Here is a 17690-nt window from a genome sequence, read left to right as displayed (position 1 = left end):
GCTCAATACGCTATTAGGTAGGTGTACCTAATAAAGTGGCAGCACAGTGTATTTAGCTGAGTTCACAACAGAACCATCATCACGGTTTACCGGAAGTGGAAGTACAGATGAACAAAAGTTGCGCCCAACAGCTTTGGCGAGGGATCAGAATGCTTGACTAACATTTGAACAAGAAGCAAAATCACACCAAGTTAATTTACAAATGTTGTTAGCTTTGGTATAGGCAGAAATAATCCTAGAGATTTCGATGGAAGCCAATTGATATATGCAACGTTCTTATCTTGAACAGCCTTAGAACATTTATTGGAAAAATAGGTTTCTCTCTAGAAGAATAATTTCATTGACACCATCTAAACGAATGTTGACATCAGAAGATTTGAGACAGTAATCAGACCAAGGAAAAGAAGAATAGAAATGTTGGAGATCATCTCAATTCGCGTTCTCAGCCTCGTACAAATAACACGAGGATGAGAATTCCCACAAGAGAAAGGCTCCATTGGAAAAGAGACCAACACCAAGTTGTCATCTCAGGTGCCTAGAGGATCAAATATCTCAACCGTATAATTGGCAGGGTTGATTTTGAGAAAAAAATCAAGAGTGTTGACTGTGTGGTTAGGACTATCTGGTATTCTGGTAAGTAAATGAACAATTTGCGCGACGTCTGGTAGAAAAGGCTTTTCTACCAGCTGGTAGAAAAACCTAAGCATTTCGACCAGCTGGGTCCTTGTGACTAGAAACTGAAGCCAGCGCCAGACTTGTGAACATTAAAATCGCGTAGGATAATTACTTCACTGTTAAGAAAGCTGGACTGGAGAAAGTCGAGCTTCAAAGAGAAATCAAAGAGCTCCAAGTGATTAGTGGAATTGGTTTATCGATAAAGGCAACAGATGCATCTGACAAAATGGAGTAGAGAGATTTGAAGCCAGAGAAGACTGAAAAGACGAGATGCCAATTTCCTAAGTGGCCGATATGTATTTTCAGAGGGAACATGTGCACGAGTACCACCTTTGAAGCGAAAGGAATCGTACAGCCATGAATTTGGAGATGAGCAGTGGCTGAATAAACATATAATTTGAATTCTGCTAGAAAAAAGTAAGTGGGGCTTGACGGACTCAAAATGGAAATGAACATCATTGAGATTGGAACTGAGACGACGTACATGTGAGAAATGAACGAGGAAATATTTGGGAGGTTTAGATATTATTCTCTGTAGAAAATATCATTCAATTAGTTGACTATTCGTGACGTATTCATTAGTAAAGAAAATGTGGGACAGACATGTATGAAGTAATGAAATATTTCAGCATATCGTACTCACATATCATACTCGGTCCCTTGGCATAACGTAGCCTTGGCACCTCATGCACACCAGCTAATCCGGATTTCTTCTACACTGCTCGAATAAAAAATAACAGAACAAAATGTTTTTCAAGAATATTTTTTTGTGAACAATGTTGCTGAAAGCGAATATTTGATATAATAGGCATCCTGGCATGCAAATTCCGAGTATCTAATAGAAATCGATCTACTACCTTACACAGCCACACATTATGCAAATTATTCATGCCTTTAAAAACACAGGTTGCGACCACATCATTTCATTCCCGTCCCCCTTTTTTTTTTTTTTTTGGTTTTTCATTGGGATAGCCACATCTCCAGTACTCATGAGGCAAGTCATCGTAGTTTAGTTGATTCTTTGAGATGGCGGGCTATTGGATGGCTTGAAGCAGGCAGTCTCAAGTGAAGGTAGCACATTGGCTTAATGTGTAACGTAGTGTCGTCTCGGCACTATGAAATCAATTTCAAGAGACAGTAACCATTACAAGAAGAGCTGGCCAAGGTCAGCCGAGAGCCTTGTGAACCAGAACAGACCGCTTTCTGCCTCTAACAGCAAGACAGAACCATAGGATGTCCTGTCATCAACTGTCTCTTGAGATTGCTGCGGTCAGAGAGATGAAAACATTTCCAATTGATTGTGTTAAGAAAGTTCAATTCACGTGGACTCTTAACAAGAAAGCCAGTAGTTTGTATCCCATTAACCCCAAAACCACCGCAGAGCTCGAAACTGGTGACAGGGAGCCATGTCAAATGGGGTACAGTTCTCTTCTTTGATGGATCCCATTTTAGCGTACAAACAGATTCTAGACGTTATTTCATATGGAGAAGACGAGGAATGCGGTACCATCTTTCCTACATCAGAGATAGAGATAGTTACGTCGGAGGCGGTGTTCCTTTATGGGGCGGGATAATGATTAACAGCTGCACCCGGCTTTATATTTTTGATTGGGATACCAAGACCAATCTCAAACATATGTGGAACTTTTTAGGGGTACCTGGGCCACTAGAGCTCAAGTTGTGACGGAATATCTTGAAACTGAAGATATCGAACGATGGCCTTGGCCAGCAGGATCCTCGACTTAAATCGCATCGAACGTGTGGGGCGCCCTTGGGCGTCGCATTGCACGCTGCAGCCAACTTCTGGGTCACTTGGTGAGCAAAGGTCTACGCTGGTGGATGAAAGGGATTTGTTGCCACAAAATCTTATAGGCACCTATCGAGCATGGTTCACCGCTGTCAGGACTGTTTAGCCGTCGCAGCAGATCATACGCCGACTGATGTCATGTGATCATATTTTCGAGCATCTTGTATCGACTTCTGCAATTCGATTTTTTGGTAATTTTTATACAACTCTTATAAATGCCTCTTATGCCTCCCGAAGTTTCTTGCTGTCTCCTCATTCATCACTATTCTATGGTACACTACGATACCAAATTTATCTTGCTTCATTGCAAGCTGCGCAAATTACACCACGTTTTTTAGGTTTTTTTTTTTTTGTTAGTTTTGTTGCGTATCGTAGTTTTAATGAGGAGCTTAGTGGGTCATGTTAAAGATTACATTTAGTTGCAGAAAGGAGTGAGTTAATGATGTCGTGGGGAACTGATCGAGTTTGGCCATATCTCATGCCCCGAATTTCATTGAAAGTTATGCTTAGAGATCATCAGGAAATGTAAAATACAGACCACCAACACACTGGCACTGTAAAAGTCATAAGCATGTTAAATGTATATCTGAAGTGGGGATTATGTTGGTAGTTACTCAGTATTCACTACTACTAACTCTTTGTCAACAAAAGATGATGATGAAGACACAGAGAGTTGTAGCATAAAACGGAATCCTAGCATTGAAAAAAAAAAAAAAAAGAGAAACCTTATTCAGATTCTAGGAGAGTTATTATCTGTTGCTCGAATTACAGGCAATACATTAGAGAAAATCTTTATTGTACAGTAAAGATACAGATACAATATTGTGCTCGCCACAGCCAGGAAGCCAGGGGCTTGACAATAATATGGGGTAATATAAAAATATGTACAGTATAAAAATTTGTACAGTATAAAAGATAACATAACAATTAAAAACGTAGCATTAATCATTCAATAGATATGAGTATGTACATAGTTGTGAGGCAGACAGTACACCAAGGTATGTTCACGTTCATATGTACAAAGCACATATTTAAGCATATTCACAAAAGTCAGAATATTTCACAGTGCCAAATTGATGTTCGGTATTGCATTTTCTTGTGAAACAGTTCGTCGATGTGCCTGCGACGTGCCGTTCTGCGCCTCATAGCAGATAGCAGGTGGAGGTATCGGTATGAGTCGACATCAGGGGCCAAACAAAAGGGGAACAAGTTCGGCCAACGAGCGCCTGTAATTGCGATCAGAAGCGAATTTCTGGAGGTCAACTCCGATCATTAGCAGGGCTTGTACTGTAGGAAGTACTTGTCCAGGTAGGAATCTGTCACTGATCTTCAGCCTGTTCCGTTGTAGCTGAAGAAGAGGGGTGGCTCGTAAGGAAGGAAGTGGAACATGCCACTGGCATATATCCCAGAAGTCAGGGGAGTTGATTTTGCCAACCAGCATTTGACTGTGGTCACAGTTCTCCTCATGCTGATTATTTGAGGCAGCCGCGGGATTTGGATTTGGTCGGCCATGCTGGTGGTCCTCTGCTGGGGGGGGCAGTCGATGTTTGTGGGTTGCCCACTTCAATATCCAGTATTCATTGGCGAAGATGGGCTTCATGAGAGAAGGTACTGCGGATGCCCATATTTCAGAGGCATACAGAAAGGTAGGATACACAACGGTTTCCAAGTATCTGATTGTGGTTCTTGCATCTGTGTTATGAAGAAGATGTTGACGGGCAATCCAGCGCATTCGGCTGATCTTGCGTAGAACACATTCGATGTGACAGTTGAACCTAAGGTTTGGGTCGAAGGTTACACCGAGATCTTTGTGTTTAGTTACACTTGGAATAACTGCACCGTGCAGTGAGGGTTGTATGGATGTGGGACACTTCTTCAGAGAAAAAACCATAATAACCGATTTTTGGGGGTTCAGTTTAAGACCGAAATGGTTGAGATGGCTAGAGAAAGCTGTGATCTTATTACAGATTTCCGATGTGATCACTCACTTGTCGGCTGATGGTGGTATTTCCGTTAGGAACTTTATATCGTCGGCGTAGGTAATGACATCATCTCTGTTACACACAAACGGAATAAGGAGGGCGGTAAAAAGTAACACCGATAAAACGCCACCTTGCGGCACACCTGCATTGATGGATCGGGTATAGCAGAGGTTGCGATGAGTGAGGTACACTTGTTCTATTCCAGAGGAGCGAGTGCAGAAAAGCGAAAACGTCACCTTTGATCCGAAAGAAATTTGTTAGGAGATTCAGAAGGGCTGAGATGTTGAGGCTATCAAAAGCAGCTTCGATATCGGCATAAACAACTGCCATTTCTGATCTGGCCTCAAATGCATTTAGAAATTCCGTTTGGACTGCCAGAAGGTTGGAGACAGTTGATCTATTAGGGAGAACATAATGGAGTTGTTTTGATGATTGTGGAAGAAGATGGCGTGTTATATGCGGAAGAAGGACTTTTTCCAGTAGCTTTAGGAGCGTGGATGCAGTGGATATCGGTCTATAGTGCTTCGGCTGGCTTGGTAGTTGAACTTTAGGTAGTGGGGCGAGAGCATATTTGCTCCAGGATGCAGGAAACACTCTATGAGAGAGGATGGAGTTGAACAAGTAGAGCAGAGGATCAAGGATATATGGACTGAGGCACTTTACGATGAAATGCGGGACTTTATCGACGCCAGCGGTGCATGACGGACGAAGCGAGTTGATGGCTTGACGGAGCTGCTGTCGATCGATTTGAATGGAAAACAGCTCATCATCTGGACTAGAAATGGGGTCTGGTTGGTAATCATATGGTTGTGTGATGTTGTCTTGGAATCTGACTACATAGTTGATCCATTCAACTGGATTGAAATTGGAACCTGGTTCAGAGTTACGAGTATATGGCACTTTGCCTTTGGATAAGGTCTTGTCAATATATTCTTTAATGGCTTGCGATTTCAGTCTGTTAAACAGTGCTCTAGCTTTGGAGTACTGAGTTCGGTCATATGCTGTACCAGATTGTTTCCATTGTTTATGGAGGGACTGTTTGCACTTGAAACTGTAATTTAGCTCCGAAGGCCACCAAGCATTAGTTCTAGCGGAGATACTGACCTGTTTAGCTGCTGAGAACATGGTAACAGTGTGCAACCATCTAGTTAATATGTCTAGAGCCAGTTCCGGATCTCCTGATTCGAGAACTTCCCAGGGAATTAATCTTGTTGCATAACGGCATCTGTTCGGTTGTAGGAAGGTGGGAGAGATGATGATTTTCCTTTTGACGTAGTGGGAGACATTAAAGTTGGGCGTTGGGAGCTGCAATAGGACTACAATGGGTTCATGGTCGGATTCAAAGTGAGTTCCGGGTTTAATGTCGACGCTACAGGAACCAGACGATAATATGAGATCCAGGCGATGAAGACCTCTAGTTGGGCCTTCATTTATGATCCTGAGGCCACTAGGTGCAATCTTAGCCATAAGTGACTCATGAAGGTGTTGGAGATTTGGTGGTAAGTTAAAATCTCCACAGATGAGGTGGATAGCAGATGTGTGGAGCGTATTTATTAGCCAGGATGCAATATCATTGATTGTCTGAGCATCGGGGGTTGGGGGTATATATATTGCACCGAGATCTAATAAGCAGGAGTTGATCTTGACCGTTACTATCAATGCTTCGAATAGATTGGATTTGCTGGAGACTACATGTACGAACTCAAGTCTACTGGCATTTATGATGACAGCAACGCCCCCACCACAGGTATGAGATCGGGAGGTAAAGAAAGATTTGTAACCAGCAGCTTGTGCGGAGGCAATTAATTCTTGTTGTGGCTCCAGCCAGGTTTCAGACATGCAGATGACATCAGCCATTTGGGACAGGAGCATCTCCTCAAGTGTCTCGAGCTTATTCCGAATACTACGAACATTTTGATAAAAAAATCTTGAGTGTAAGGTGACACGAGACCTTCAGGAGTGCTGATTCGAGGACAGGATTTATTTTTTTTGTTGGCTTTTTAGACCGGTTGGTTACAATAGTTGGTATCAGCTGAGGGTGGATTTCATTGGAGCTATGGTATTTCAGAGATTGATCAGAGGTTTTTTCATGAGGATATGTATAGGGCTCATCATCGTGTGACCCTGATTGCTGGTTTTGGGGCTTCTGAGAATAGGAATGTCTATCATGGCGTCATGCTTGGGAGTAGTCTTGGTGGGATAGCGCATTAGCCATGGCTAGACGTGGGGTGATATGCATGCATTCTGCTAGTGTCTGATGGAGTCTAGTTCCAGCTTTGAATATTCTTCCATCAAGATATTTGTTAACTGCTGTATTATGGTCAACAGACAATCCGAACTGTCCTTTCCAACATGTCCTAAGCATTCTCAATTAGATTCAAATCTATATAATTGTGCTGTTAGGGTAGATGTTGGAAATTTTGGCAATGTCCTCGAATCGTTGAGATACAATTTTTGCACGATAGACAGTTGCGTTGTTTTCTTCAAAGAATGCATCGCAATCCGGCTGAAAATGGAGCACTGCAGAATAAAAGTTGGTCTGTTACGACAGAAAGACATTCATTGGAAGTAACATGATCTTCTGACGGTATGAGTAGTAGTAACGAACAGAACATACATTGAGTAGACAACAATCATAGGATACCTACCTAGTAAAGGGGAAGACCCACCTTTCGCCCAGATAAGGGCAGTCATGAGAAGAGTCACACCTTCACGAGAGCGTTCCACAGGTATTTGCATCCATGCTTACTGCACCGCTTTCCATAATTCCGTCGCATTCCTGGGTGGAGGATCTAAAGCTCGAACGGACCTTTTCACAACATTCCAAAGATGCTCCACAGGGTTCATGTCCGGTGAACGGAGAGGTAAAATGTGCGGAATGTTCTTCGAACCATGTTTTAGTCACCGCGGCTGTGTGGGTAAGCGCATTGTCCCGCTGGAAGAGTCCATTTCCCTGTGGGTGCACGATGTCCATGAAGGAATGCAAGGATGGGCACGTAACCTGTACTGTTCAGAGATGCGTCTAGACGTATCAAAGGTATGCGAGTTGAACATGTCCAGACAATTGCCGACCGTCCACCTGCTTGAACAGTTCCTTGTTGACATGACGGGCGGTTTCCGCCAGATACTCACCCTCCTGTCCGCTCGAAATAACTGAAAACGAGACTCATCGGACCAGGAAACCCGTCTCCAATCATCCACGGTCCACTGCCGATGTTCTTTCGCCCAGTAGAGGCGTAGGATTCTGTGTCGTTGTGTTCGCAATGGGAATCTGGTGGGTCGGCGGCACCCATAACCAATTGAGGCTAATGATCGTCTTGGTGGAGACGTTTCTGGCACCTTCCCCGTTGAAATCGGCAGTAATTTGTTCCACTTTCGCTCTCCGGTTAGTTGAAACAATGCGAGATAGTCGTCGACGGCCACGTTCATCCACTACGTTTCTCCATCCACAGCGCTGGCCAAAATGACATGTTATTCCGGAAATGGCGTATTCCCGATGCACTCTTGATACTGTCCAACGGGGACAGTGCAATTTCTGTGCCACTCCGCGATAGAGTGACCACATGTTTGGGCATCCACTCTCAAACCTCTTTCAAAGTCGGTTTAACTCACGACGTTTATCCATACTGGAGGCGAATTACCGTCCACGTGAATGCAGTGTACCTATATATCTGCCAAGCGGTGGGTTCTTCCAAGCGAGAGGAGCGACAGCGTCGCGTTGCCCAGGAACCAGGTATCCCATAAATTGCCCTTTCAGTGTACCACATACCAAGATACCACTTTCAGCTGCTTGAGTGTTAGACACAAGGCTACCTGGCGTCTTGAGGTTTACGATACATTTTAACCCTACTATTGGTGCAAGAAAAGCGTAAATCAAAACTCGTCACACCCTATGAACTTTTTCTACTGTTTCACCAGTCCTGGCATTGGCAGCGCCGCTCCAGTCGAATCTTTCGATTTTTAACTGAAAGAAGTGGTTTTCGTATAGGCACACGACTACCAAATCCCAGAATTTTCAAGTTCCACCGCATAGCTTCAGTTGTAAATGGGTTTTTCTTTGGCTAATTTGATTTTTTTCAGTCATTTTCTGCACACTGGACCTTATATTCTGACCCACCATTAGTTTTAAATTCCTCAGCTCTCGTTTTCGGGGTATGACTACTGCCGCATTTCTTCCTTTTAGAACTGCATTCTCGTTTCTTCTTTCACTCGTTCTATGCTTTACGGATTGCTTTTTTTTTTCAACACATCAGGAATTTCCTTTGTTTTCTCAATTGTGGATCCTGTTAAACGTGCTCCAACGACAACACCTTTCTGAAAATCGGAAGATCGCCTATATTTCCCATGACATGACTGAATAAGAAGCCACAGGAAAGCTCCAGTTCAGCACAGTGTTTATCTGATAAAAAGGCACTGGTGGTCGTGTGGTACGACAACTCACATTTGCATACGTTTAATTATCTGTTGACTGTATAAAAGGTTTCTGGATTTTTGCACAGCGAACGTGTAACCAGGTCAGTATATTTGGTATATATAAAGGTTATTTTTTGTAGTTGAGTCCTGTTAATAAAATTTCGTGAAAATTAAGTAGTTTTAAAATTAAACGGAGGTCCTTATTACATAAAAGAGGAATTTTATTCACAACGAAGATTCCCGTTCCATTCGAAATGATCCAGTTGCTTTTTTAGGGAGCGCATACCTCAACTTTTCCCAAAAGAACTTCTCTCCCCATTCAAGAAAAGTGGTAGTCTGAAGATAGGCTCTGATGTCTTCATCTAGTTCGTTGTTAGAAGGTAGATCTCCCATTTTGATCATAATAATGCGACTGACTTTGTCATTGAGAAACTGAGTGTGTGCAATCCGAAACTCTATCATACACCACTCGCTCTGTAAAAAGTTCCTATAGAAAGGAATAAAAACAAAACAGAGAGATAAAAGCATTAATTCACATGCCCGAGGGACACACATTTCATTTTGTTTATCTTAATCACACATCGAATTTTAATTTAGGACAAAAACACTTTGCGTTATAGTGGATGATTTCCAATAAATATTTAACTTTTTAATTTTTAAGAAAATTTAGATGAATAAAATTTCAAAATTTATTAATGAGCGTATGTTCATGATCAACAATGTTAATGTTTGAAATAGTTTGAGCAACTCGACTGCCTAGATTCAAGCTTTTGCTGCGGCCTTCGATTTGATTATACAGGTTTTTTGAGGAAAAGCATATTTCCTTCTTTCAAAAATATTCTTCCTTAAAAAAACCCCTATTTATGGAAAGGAGAATGCTTAATAGTGCCAACAGTAAAATGATATAACAAAAATATTATACTGGGTGTTTTTAAAGTTGCCGAACCCATGTAATTTCCAGTATCCCCTGAGACTTGCAGAAACAACATATAATTTGGTCTTTCCAGTAGCTCTGCCATAAAAAAATCACACGGTGCATTACAAAAGATGTTGGAAGTGTTTTCATTCTGTTCTGAAACTCTACACCATATTTATCAACAACTTGGAGCACCAGGTCCAGGAAAACCTCGGCATTTAATAATCTATAAATATGATAAAATTCTTCTAAAAGTCAGTTGAGTGTCCCTGTTCACGAATTCTCACTACTGTGTAAGATATTCTCACAGAGAGAAAAAAAAACCAAAAAAAAAAAAAAACAAAAACAGGGTAAATAAGGCTTGACGATCAAGCTATCTTCAAAATCAATGTTTTGTTTCACAACGTGGCCAAGTTAATCGGTCTCAGGCGAGGGTTAGATTTTTCTTTTTTTGTTTTTTCCCCCCAGGCACTCTGGTTTCTTCTCTAGAAACGTTTTCATTCTGTGCTCAACTAAGTCTTTAGCAAACAGCAAAAACGACCGAAAAATACAAAAAATGCAAATGCTACACTAATGCTTCATAACTTTACTGGCTTTGGCCCTTAATGCACCCAACTGTGCGGATGACTTTCCATGCATACTAAATGTTCTTGTTATCTCTCTAACCTCGGGGTAGCGCAGTTAATAGAATTACTGTCTTCCCACACAGAGTGAAAAAGACCTGAAATCGAACCCCGTCAATGACGAGGAATTTTTATGGACCTTTTTCACAACGTGGCTGAATTAGTCGGTCTCTGGAGAGGGCAGCATGGTTTTTTCTCCTGGAAACTCGACCACTGAATACACGTAATTTTCAGACATATTATATTTAGTGCAATAGGGCTTAACTTGCTGATGCGCCTAAAAACAAAACAACAACGAACTGTCATCTGTTAAGCTTCCGATGTATACACGTCAACCAACTTATATGTAGCTTCCGCAGGTATAACCGAAGATGTATGCAATTATGGGTTCAGGGACTTTAAAAACATCCTGTATTTTTAACCCTAGTTGGAGTTCTGCAGATATCTGGGAGATATCTGCAGATATCCAAATATCTGGGAGAAGAATTTTAAGTTTTCATTTAGTCTCGTACAGATGGAACGGTTCTCTTGCACATTTTGCGGAATGACAGAAATTGCTATAAAGCTAACCACGAGCTGGTATACGTTGCCTTTTGCAGAAGGAGAAAATCTGATCAGATAAGCTCTGTAGTCTGTAAATGGAGGCACCTTTATAGTCCGCTTAATTTGCATGTTGTGGAGCCTTAATATGTGTTAAATTTTGGTTTATCATTTCAAATTACATCGGGCTCAAATCTGAGCCCGATGTAATTTGATTAGCCCTCAGATAGCACAATTAGTAGAATCGCCGACCTCCAAACACCGGGTGGAAAAGAAGAGAACAAAAAGAAGAGAACCTTTTCAACGTGGCTGAGTTAGACTGTTTCAGGCAAGGATAGCTTGGTTTCATCTCCTGGAACCGTGGGTTTATCGTCCACAAAATAGCTGGACCACAGAACACGCAATTTGCAGACATAATATACAGGGTGTCTAAAAAATACACGGTATAACTTGAGAAATGAGTTTCTCATAGGTAGACAATAAAAATATTTTATATCAACATAGTTCCCAAAATGCTTGGTTCCCGAGTTATTAACGGGAATGCCTTATCTCCCGCAGGTGATTTCCTTCATCACAAGGTACTAACAGAATCTGGTGGTTTTCCAATCAGACTATTTAATCAAATTAGGAGCAAGCGGATATGCACTTTATGTACGGTTTGGCGGACAGCAATGCTCTGAAGGCTCGTCGTTTGTACCATGAAAGGTTCCCAGAACGAAGATGTCTAGGCAGGAAAACGTTTGAAGGTATCCATCGCCGCCTTTGTGAAAATGGGACCTTTACACTTCGAGCTGCCGACAGAGGACGACCAAGATATACGACTCCTGAAGTAGAGGAGGAGATTTTGGATGTTGTGCATGCCACATCTGGAATCAGCACACGCAGAATAGGAATGGAACTGGCTGTTCAACGTTCGACTATTTGGAGAGTGTTGTGAGAACACCAACTGTATCCTTTCCATCTGCAACGGGTACAGGCCGTGTCACCAGCAGATTACCCTGCGTACATAAAGTGCATATCCGCTTGCTCCTGATTTGAGTACATGGTCGGAATGGAAAACCACCAGATTCTGTTGTGATGAAGGAAATCACCTGCGGCAGATAAGACATTCCGGTTAGTAACTCGGGAACCAAGCATTTCCGGAACTATGTTGATATAAAATATTTTTATTGTCTTCATATGAGGAACGCATTCCTGAAGTTTTGCCGTGTATTTTTGAGACACCCTGTATACGGCGCAATGTGGCCTAGATCGCTAGTGAGCTTAAAACCCTGTAACAAACAAGCCTGAATTTTAACTTAAACAAATTTGCAATAAAAGAAAAATAAATATTTACTTCGAGAGCAAGATGACTGTCCTCTTACTGTTCTTTACAGCAATGTTGATGTTGTCGTGGATATATTCACCTGGTAGAAAATGGCGATAATGCAAGCAGAGGGAGTATTTTGGCTGCTGGCTCTCCAGTACTAAATAATATATAATGAAATAATATAATGTCCCGACAGTTATTGCAAATCCATGAAATGTGTACTATTCATTTCATGATGAAATCTGTTCATGATTATTACAATTATTCAGTTTAATTAATCATGTAATTAATTAATTAGGTATTCATTGGAATTTTTTTATTGAAGTCCACGCTACCCTCCATCATTTATTAGGGCACCTACCGCTAAATGGTTAACTGCAGGGAATTTAGCAACACGTAAAAGACACGTACACTCATTGACAGGCATGGAACATATTTGGAGAAGAAAAGGACTCAGTCTCAATAAATAGTTCCACAGCAGAAACACCCATTCTTCTGACAGCCAAAAGAGTGGAATACCTAAATCAACTGCCGGAAACAACATCATATGCCAATGAAGAGAGACAGTAATCCGAAATTAGTTATACCACCGTTAAGTTACCTGCCTGGCTTGGAATGAATGATTGAAACGTTCTTTCATTTTAAAGATTACATTAAGGTTACCTATTTTAGGTGCTGTAGTATTTATTTATTTTTTTCCCTCTCTCTGAGTGTGTGTGGGTGGGATTGTTTGTTGTTCTCTACGATGGTGTCAGATGTTATCACGCTATCAGGGTTGTTGGAATATGTTTTTCTTCCGTCCTCTCTCTCTCTCTCTCTTAGTTTAACGCCTAAATATCTGACTATGGCGCTTTTTTAGAGAGCGTACTCTGTTTTTTCAACAAGTTCGGATTGCTGAAATAGTGAAATTATAGATAATGTAGTAAATGAAGTAGATACTATAAAAGGGCTGATCCCTTTCTAAATCGTAAATATGAGGTTTAAGGCGTTGCTACTAGAGATGCATGAAAACATGGGTTTGATCTTAATGAAATGAATCGTCTTTGGTTAGTGGAAAATTTTAAGAAATTTATCTGCCAGAAATGCCTCATGAGTATTTATTTCAAGAACTTAGTAGATATGTGAAATTAAGCACAGTTGAGAGACTTGCTTTTGAAGAACTTCCAAAGATGGGTTCGGGAAAAATTGGAATTAACATGGAAATGAAGACTCCGTATTTTTATTTCAGTATCCCAGAATGAAATCATCGGAAGAATCAAATTAGATACCTTCATATAACCAGTATGGAGACATTACAAACTACTATTTTGGTTCGAGCACGAAGAGAATTATTAGAGCCTACAGAATGTTGCCCTAGTGGCTTAAAATTAAGTGCAAATCTTTTAACAACTGATTTCAGAGTTCACACTAATAAATATTGGGAGTTACAATGGTGGCAGATTAGAATGTATGGGCACAACTAAGAAAAAAAATTCATGTGGTCATTCAGAGGATTAGTGAAACAGTGGCAATAGAGCATTGAGCTCGGTTGGCATCTCTCAGATAAAAGTTACTCAAAGATTGTGAAGATATGCAGTTGACTGAACGGTAGAAACAGAAATGAGCCGACAGTTATTTATCATTATTATGGTGATAAAAAACAAAACAAAACAACTGTCATATTAGGACCACCCGAGAACTTACTCATTTGCCATCGTGGTTATTTTTCATAAAATGCGCCTTCTTTAGTCGATTTGCCTGTTTTATTATACGAAAAAACCAAATTTCTGGACGGGGGGAACCTTGCTATCTACATATGAGACTGCAACTAACTAAGCTGTGGAGTGAAAAGTCCATAAAAATTTTATTCTTTAACAGGATTAGAACCCGGGTCTTTTCCCTTGTTGCTGGTGGTTGCTGTTGTTGTAGTAGGGTTTTAGGAGCATCAGCGACTAAGGCCATATTGTTCCATGTATCATCATCATCAGGTTTTATCAATCTACTGCAGGATGAAGGTCTCTCCAGCAACTTTCCAGTTCCTTCTCTTTTGTGCAATGGCCATCCATTTACTACTCACAAACTCATGAATTTCATCTATCCATCTCCGCCGTTGTCTTCCAAGTTTTCTTCTAGCCCTCTTGGGTACCATTCTGTTATTTTCTTAGTCCATCTGTCATCATGTCTTCGAGCTGTGTCCTGCCCAAGACCATTTTAGTTCTTTAGTTTTGATAAGCATGACCTTTACTTGAGTTTGCTGCCTAATCCATGTGTTTCTCTTCTTATCTAACTTCTTATTCCAAAGGTGTTTTTCCTTCTTCTTGGAAATTTGCTCATATCCAGCCAGTTCCTAAAAAGGGTGACAAATCCCTCCCATCCAGTTATCGTCCCATTGCAATTACTTCTACTCTTTTTCTAAAGTAATGGAGAAATCGATTAACCGCCAACTCTTAAACTACCTAGAAACCTTCCGTCTGATCAACGATCGCCAGTATGGATTCCGCCAGTGTCGATCTACTGGTGATATTCTGGCTTATGTTACCCATTTATGGACTAATTCAATGGAAAGATTCGGTGAAACACAAGTAGTTGCTCTTATCATCTCAAAGGCTTTCGATCGTGTTTGGCATAAAAGTCTTCTAAACAAGCTTCCGTCTTATGGTTTGCCAACTGTTTATAGTAATTGGTTATCCAGTTTTCTCTCTAATCGCTCACTGAGGGTGATGGTAGGTGGCTCTCTGTCTTCTAACTTCTCCACTAATGCCGGTGTCCCCCAAGGTTCAGTTCTTTCCCCCAGTCTTTTCCTCTTGTATATTAATGACAATCTTCCATTGACTGTAAATCCTATCCATAGCTTTGCCGATGATAGCACATTGCATTCCACTTTCCATTTTGAGAAACCTTGCCCTGATCAATCAGCTTCAACTTCTCGAAAATCTGCTACCAATTTCTTAAATGCCAATCTTCAGGTAATTCTCCAGTGGGGCAAACACAACCAAGTTGATTTCAACCCTTCTAAAACTCAGTCTTGTCTTATATCTCGCAAAAAGGATTCTTCTGCTCCTATGCTTATCTTTAGTGACACTCCGATTTCTAGGCAAAATGATATATCTCTTTTGTTGATTACCCTGACTTCTAATCTCTTTTGGCACAAGCACATTAGAAATATTGCTTCCTCTGCATCTAAAAAACTTGGTTTTCTATTTCGCTCTCTGGGCTTTACTTTTCTTCCAAACAGCTGCTCACTCTGTATAAATCACAAATATGCCCTGCCATGGAATATTGTTCCCACATCTGGGGTGGTGTCCCCAAAACCTCTCTCAGGCTTCTTGATTCCATTCAGAAGAGGGCAGTTAGGTTAATTAATGATTCATCTCTAACAGAGTCTCTCCACTCGCTGTCTCATAGACGTACTGTTTTTGCTGCATGCCTGTTCTACAGATACTTCCATGGGCACTATTCTTCTGAATTGGCTTCTATAATTCCCGCTCTCTCTCTTTGAAAACAGTCTGAATACGTGCCACCACCAGCCAACAACCATTTACTGTCCAACTTCAAACTCACAGAACCAACTTTTCATCTTCCTCGTTTATTCATTCAACTGCCGTTTTCTGGAACAACCTTCCTTCATACGTATTTCCTGAAAATTACAGTCTACAGAAGTTCAAGTCCAACGTCAACAAATATCTTCTTTCGTCTTCTCAACCTCCAACCCAAGCACGATACTAACTACTATAGGTTCTAATACCTCTCGTGTTTGGGGTTCACATAAAAAAAAATGTCTGATTCCCCATATAATTCGTTCCATTCTTCGCTGTGTAGTTCTCAGCTTCTCTTCCATTCTTTTTGTGAGTGCCCAAGTTTCACTTCCATAAGACATGGAGGGAAGTATAGATTGGTTCATTATTTTACGTTTCAGACAAATTGGGATATTGCTTCTCAGTATATGACTATATTTCCTAAATGCTATCCATCCAAAATTTATTCTTCTTTTGACTTCCATCCATTTATCATTATTACAGCTAATGACTTGTCGCAGATAAGTATTCAATTAGTGGTCATTCAATCATTATGTCCCTTTCTGTGGCATACTTGTTCATCATTACTTTTGTTTCAGCCATATTCATCTTTAGTCCAAAATCCTTACTAACTGTGCATATCTGATTAAGATTTTCCTCTAATTCTTCGGGATCGTGGCTTATGACCACAATGTCATCTGTAAATCGTTTAAGTACTCTCCATTCACATTGACTCCTTTCTCTGACCAGTTTAATCTTCTGAAAGCTTCCTCAAGTAAACAGCTTCGGAGATATTGTGTCTCCTTGTCGAACTCCTTTCTCGATTTTAAATTTCCTGCTGTCTTTGTCTAGTCTAATAAAGGAGGAAGCATTCTCATATATTTTCTTCAAAATCATAATATATGGGATATCTATGCCTTATCTTTCCAGTTGCCCGAAACATTGCCTTTTGCTATATAGAGTCAAATGGCTTTTCATAATCCACAAATGCCAGGCATAACGGTGTTTTATATTCATTTGCTTTCTCCATTAGCTGTGACATTACGTGAAGGTGATCCCTAGTTGAGAATCCTGTCCTAAAGCCAGCTTGCTCTTTTGGTTGATTCTAATCAAGTATTCTTTGTAATCTGTTAGTAATGATCCTTGTGAACCACTTGTAGATGTGGGATAACAAGCTAATTGGTCTATAATTTCCAATTTCTGACTTATCTCCTTTCTTATGCAGCAAAACTATGATTGCATTATTCCACTCCTTAGGTGTCACACCTTTTCTAATGCATTTTGTGAAGAGCCTTGCCACTTTTTTGTGTTATGTCTCTTCCTCCCAATTTTTTAATTTAAGTCCTTTGTTTTCCCTTAATGCTTGTTCTACTTTTCTTGTGTTAAATCTTCTTATGTCCTCTCTGAGTCTCTTTGTAATGGCTTTGCATAACTCAGTATACTCAATTTTCTTCTTGTCAGTGTTTATCTTGCTCCTCATTTGTCGCCTTCGGTTCATCATAACAAGTGTTGCATGTATATTTCTCCAATTATATTTGTCTTTAAATTACGTATTCTGAGTTCGATCTTCTGTTTTCTGGACGAAAAACATGAGTTTCCCGCAGAAAAAGGCCATGTTACTCTCTCTCTCTCTCTCTCTCTCTCTCTCTCTCTCTCTCTCTCTCTCTCTCTCTCTCTCTCTCTCTCTCTCTCTCTCTCTCTCTCCTGTGACCGAATAACTCAGCCGCTTTGTGATGATAGGAAAGAACAAGGTATTATACAAGCGGCAGTGTGTTACTCCTCAATCCGTAGGCCTGCATAGACGCACGGAATAAATGTAATAAAATATTTCTACAAAATCTTTTAAATTTTGAAAAAAGAATTTTTATGAATTGTATAAAATTCGGACAAGCTTCAGAATAGAATCCTAAATGTTTCTGCGTGGATATCAA

General features: G+C 40.6%; 1 protein-coding gene across 1 annotated transcript in view; it reads right to left on the bottom strand.

Moving 5' to 3' along the window:
- Positions 1-9102: 9102 nt before the first annotated feature.
- Positions 9103-17690, bottom strand: part of LOC150077422 (uncharacterized) — a 37694-nt gene continuing 29106 nt past the window's right edge. The window contains exons 6-7 of the mRNA XM_090385898.1: positions 12293-12422; positions 9103-9364 (exon numbers count right to left, since the gene is read on the bottom strand). Coding sequence (XP_090242024.1) covers positions 9103-9364; positions 12293-12422 — 392 coding nt within the window. The remainder of the gene's footprint in view (positions 9365-12292; positions 12423-17690) is intronic.

The sequence above is a fragment of the Mastigoproctus giganteus genome, chromosome 12 (assembly GCF_048544385.1).
Source record: "Mastigoproctus giganteus isolate SK-2022 chromosome 12, ASM4854438v1, whole genome shotgun sequence".
In the NCBI taxonomy this organism is placed as follows: domain Eukaryota; kingdom Metazoa; phylum Arthropoda; class Arachnida; order Uropygi; family Thelyphonidae; genus Mastigoproctus; species Mastigoproctus giganteus.
The sequence above is the reverse complement of the archived record's forward strand: the minus strand, read 5'-3'. Positions and strand labels throughout refer to the sequence as shown.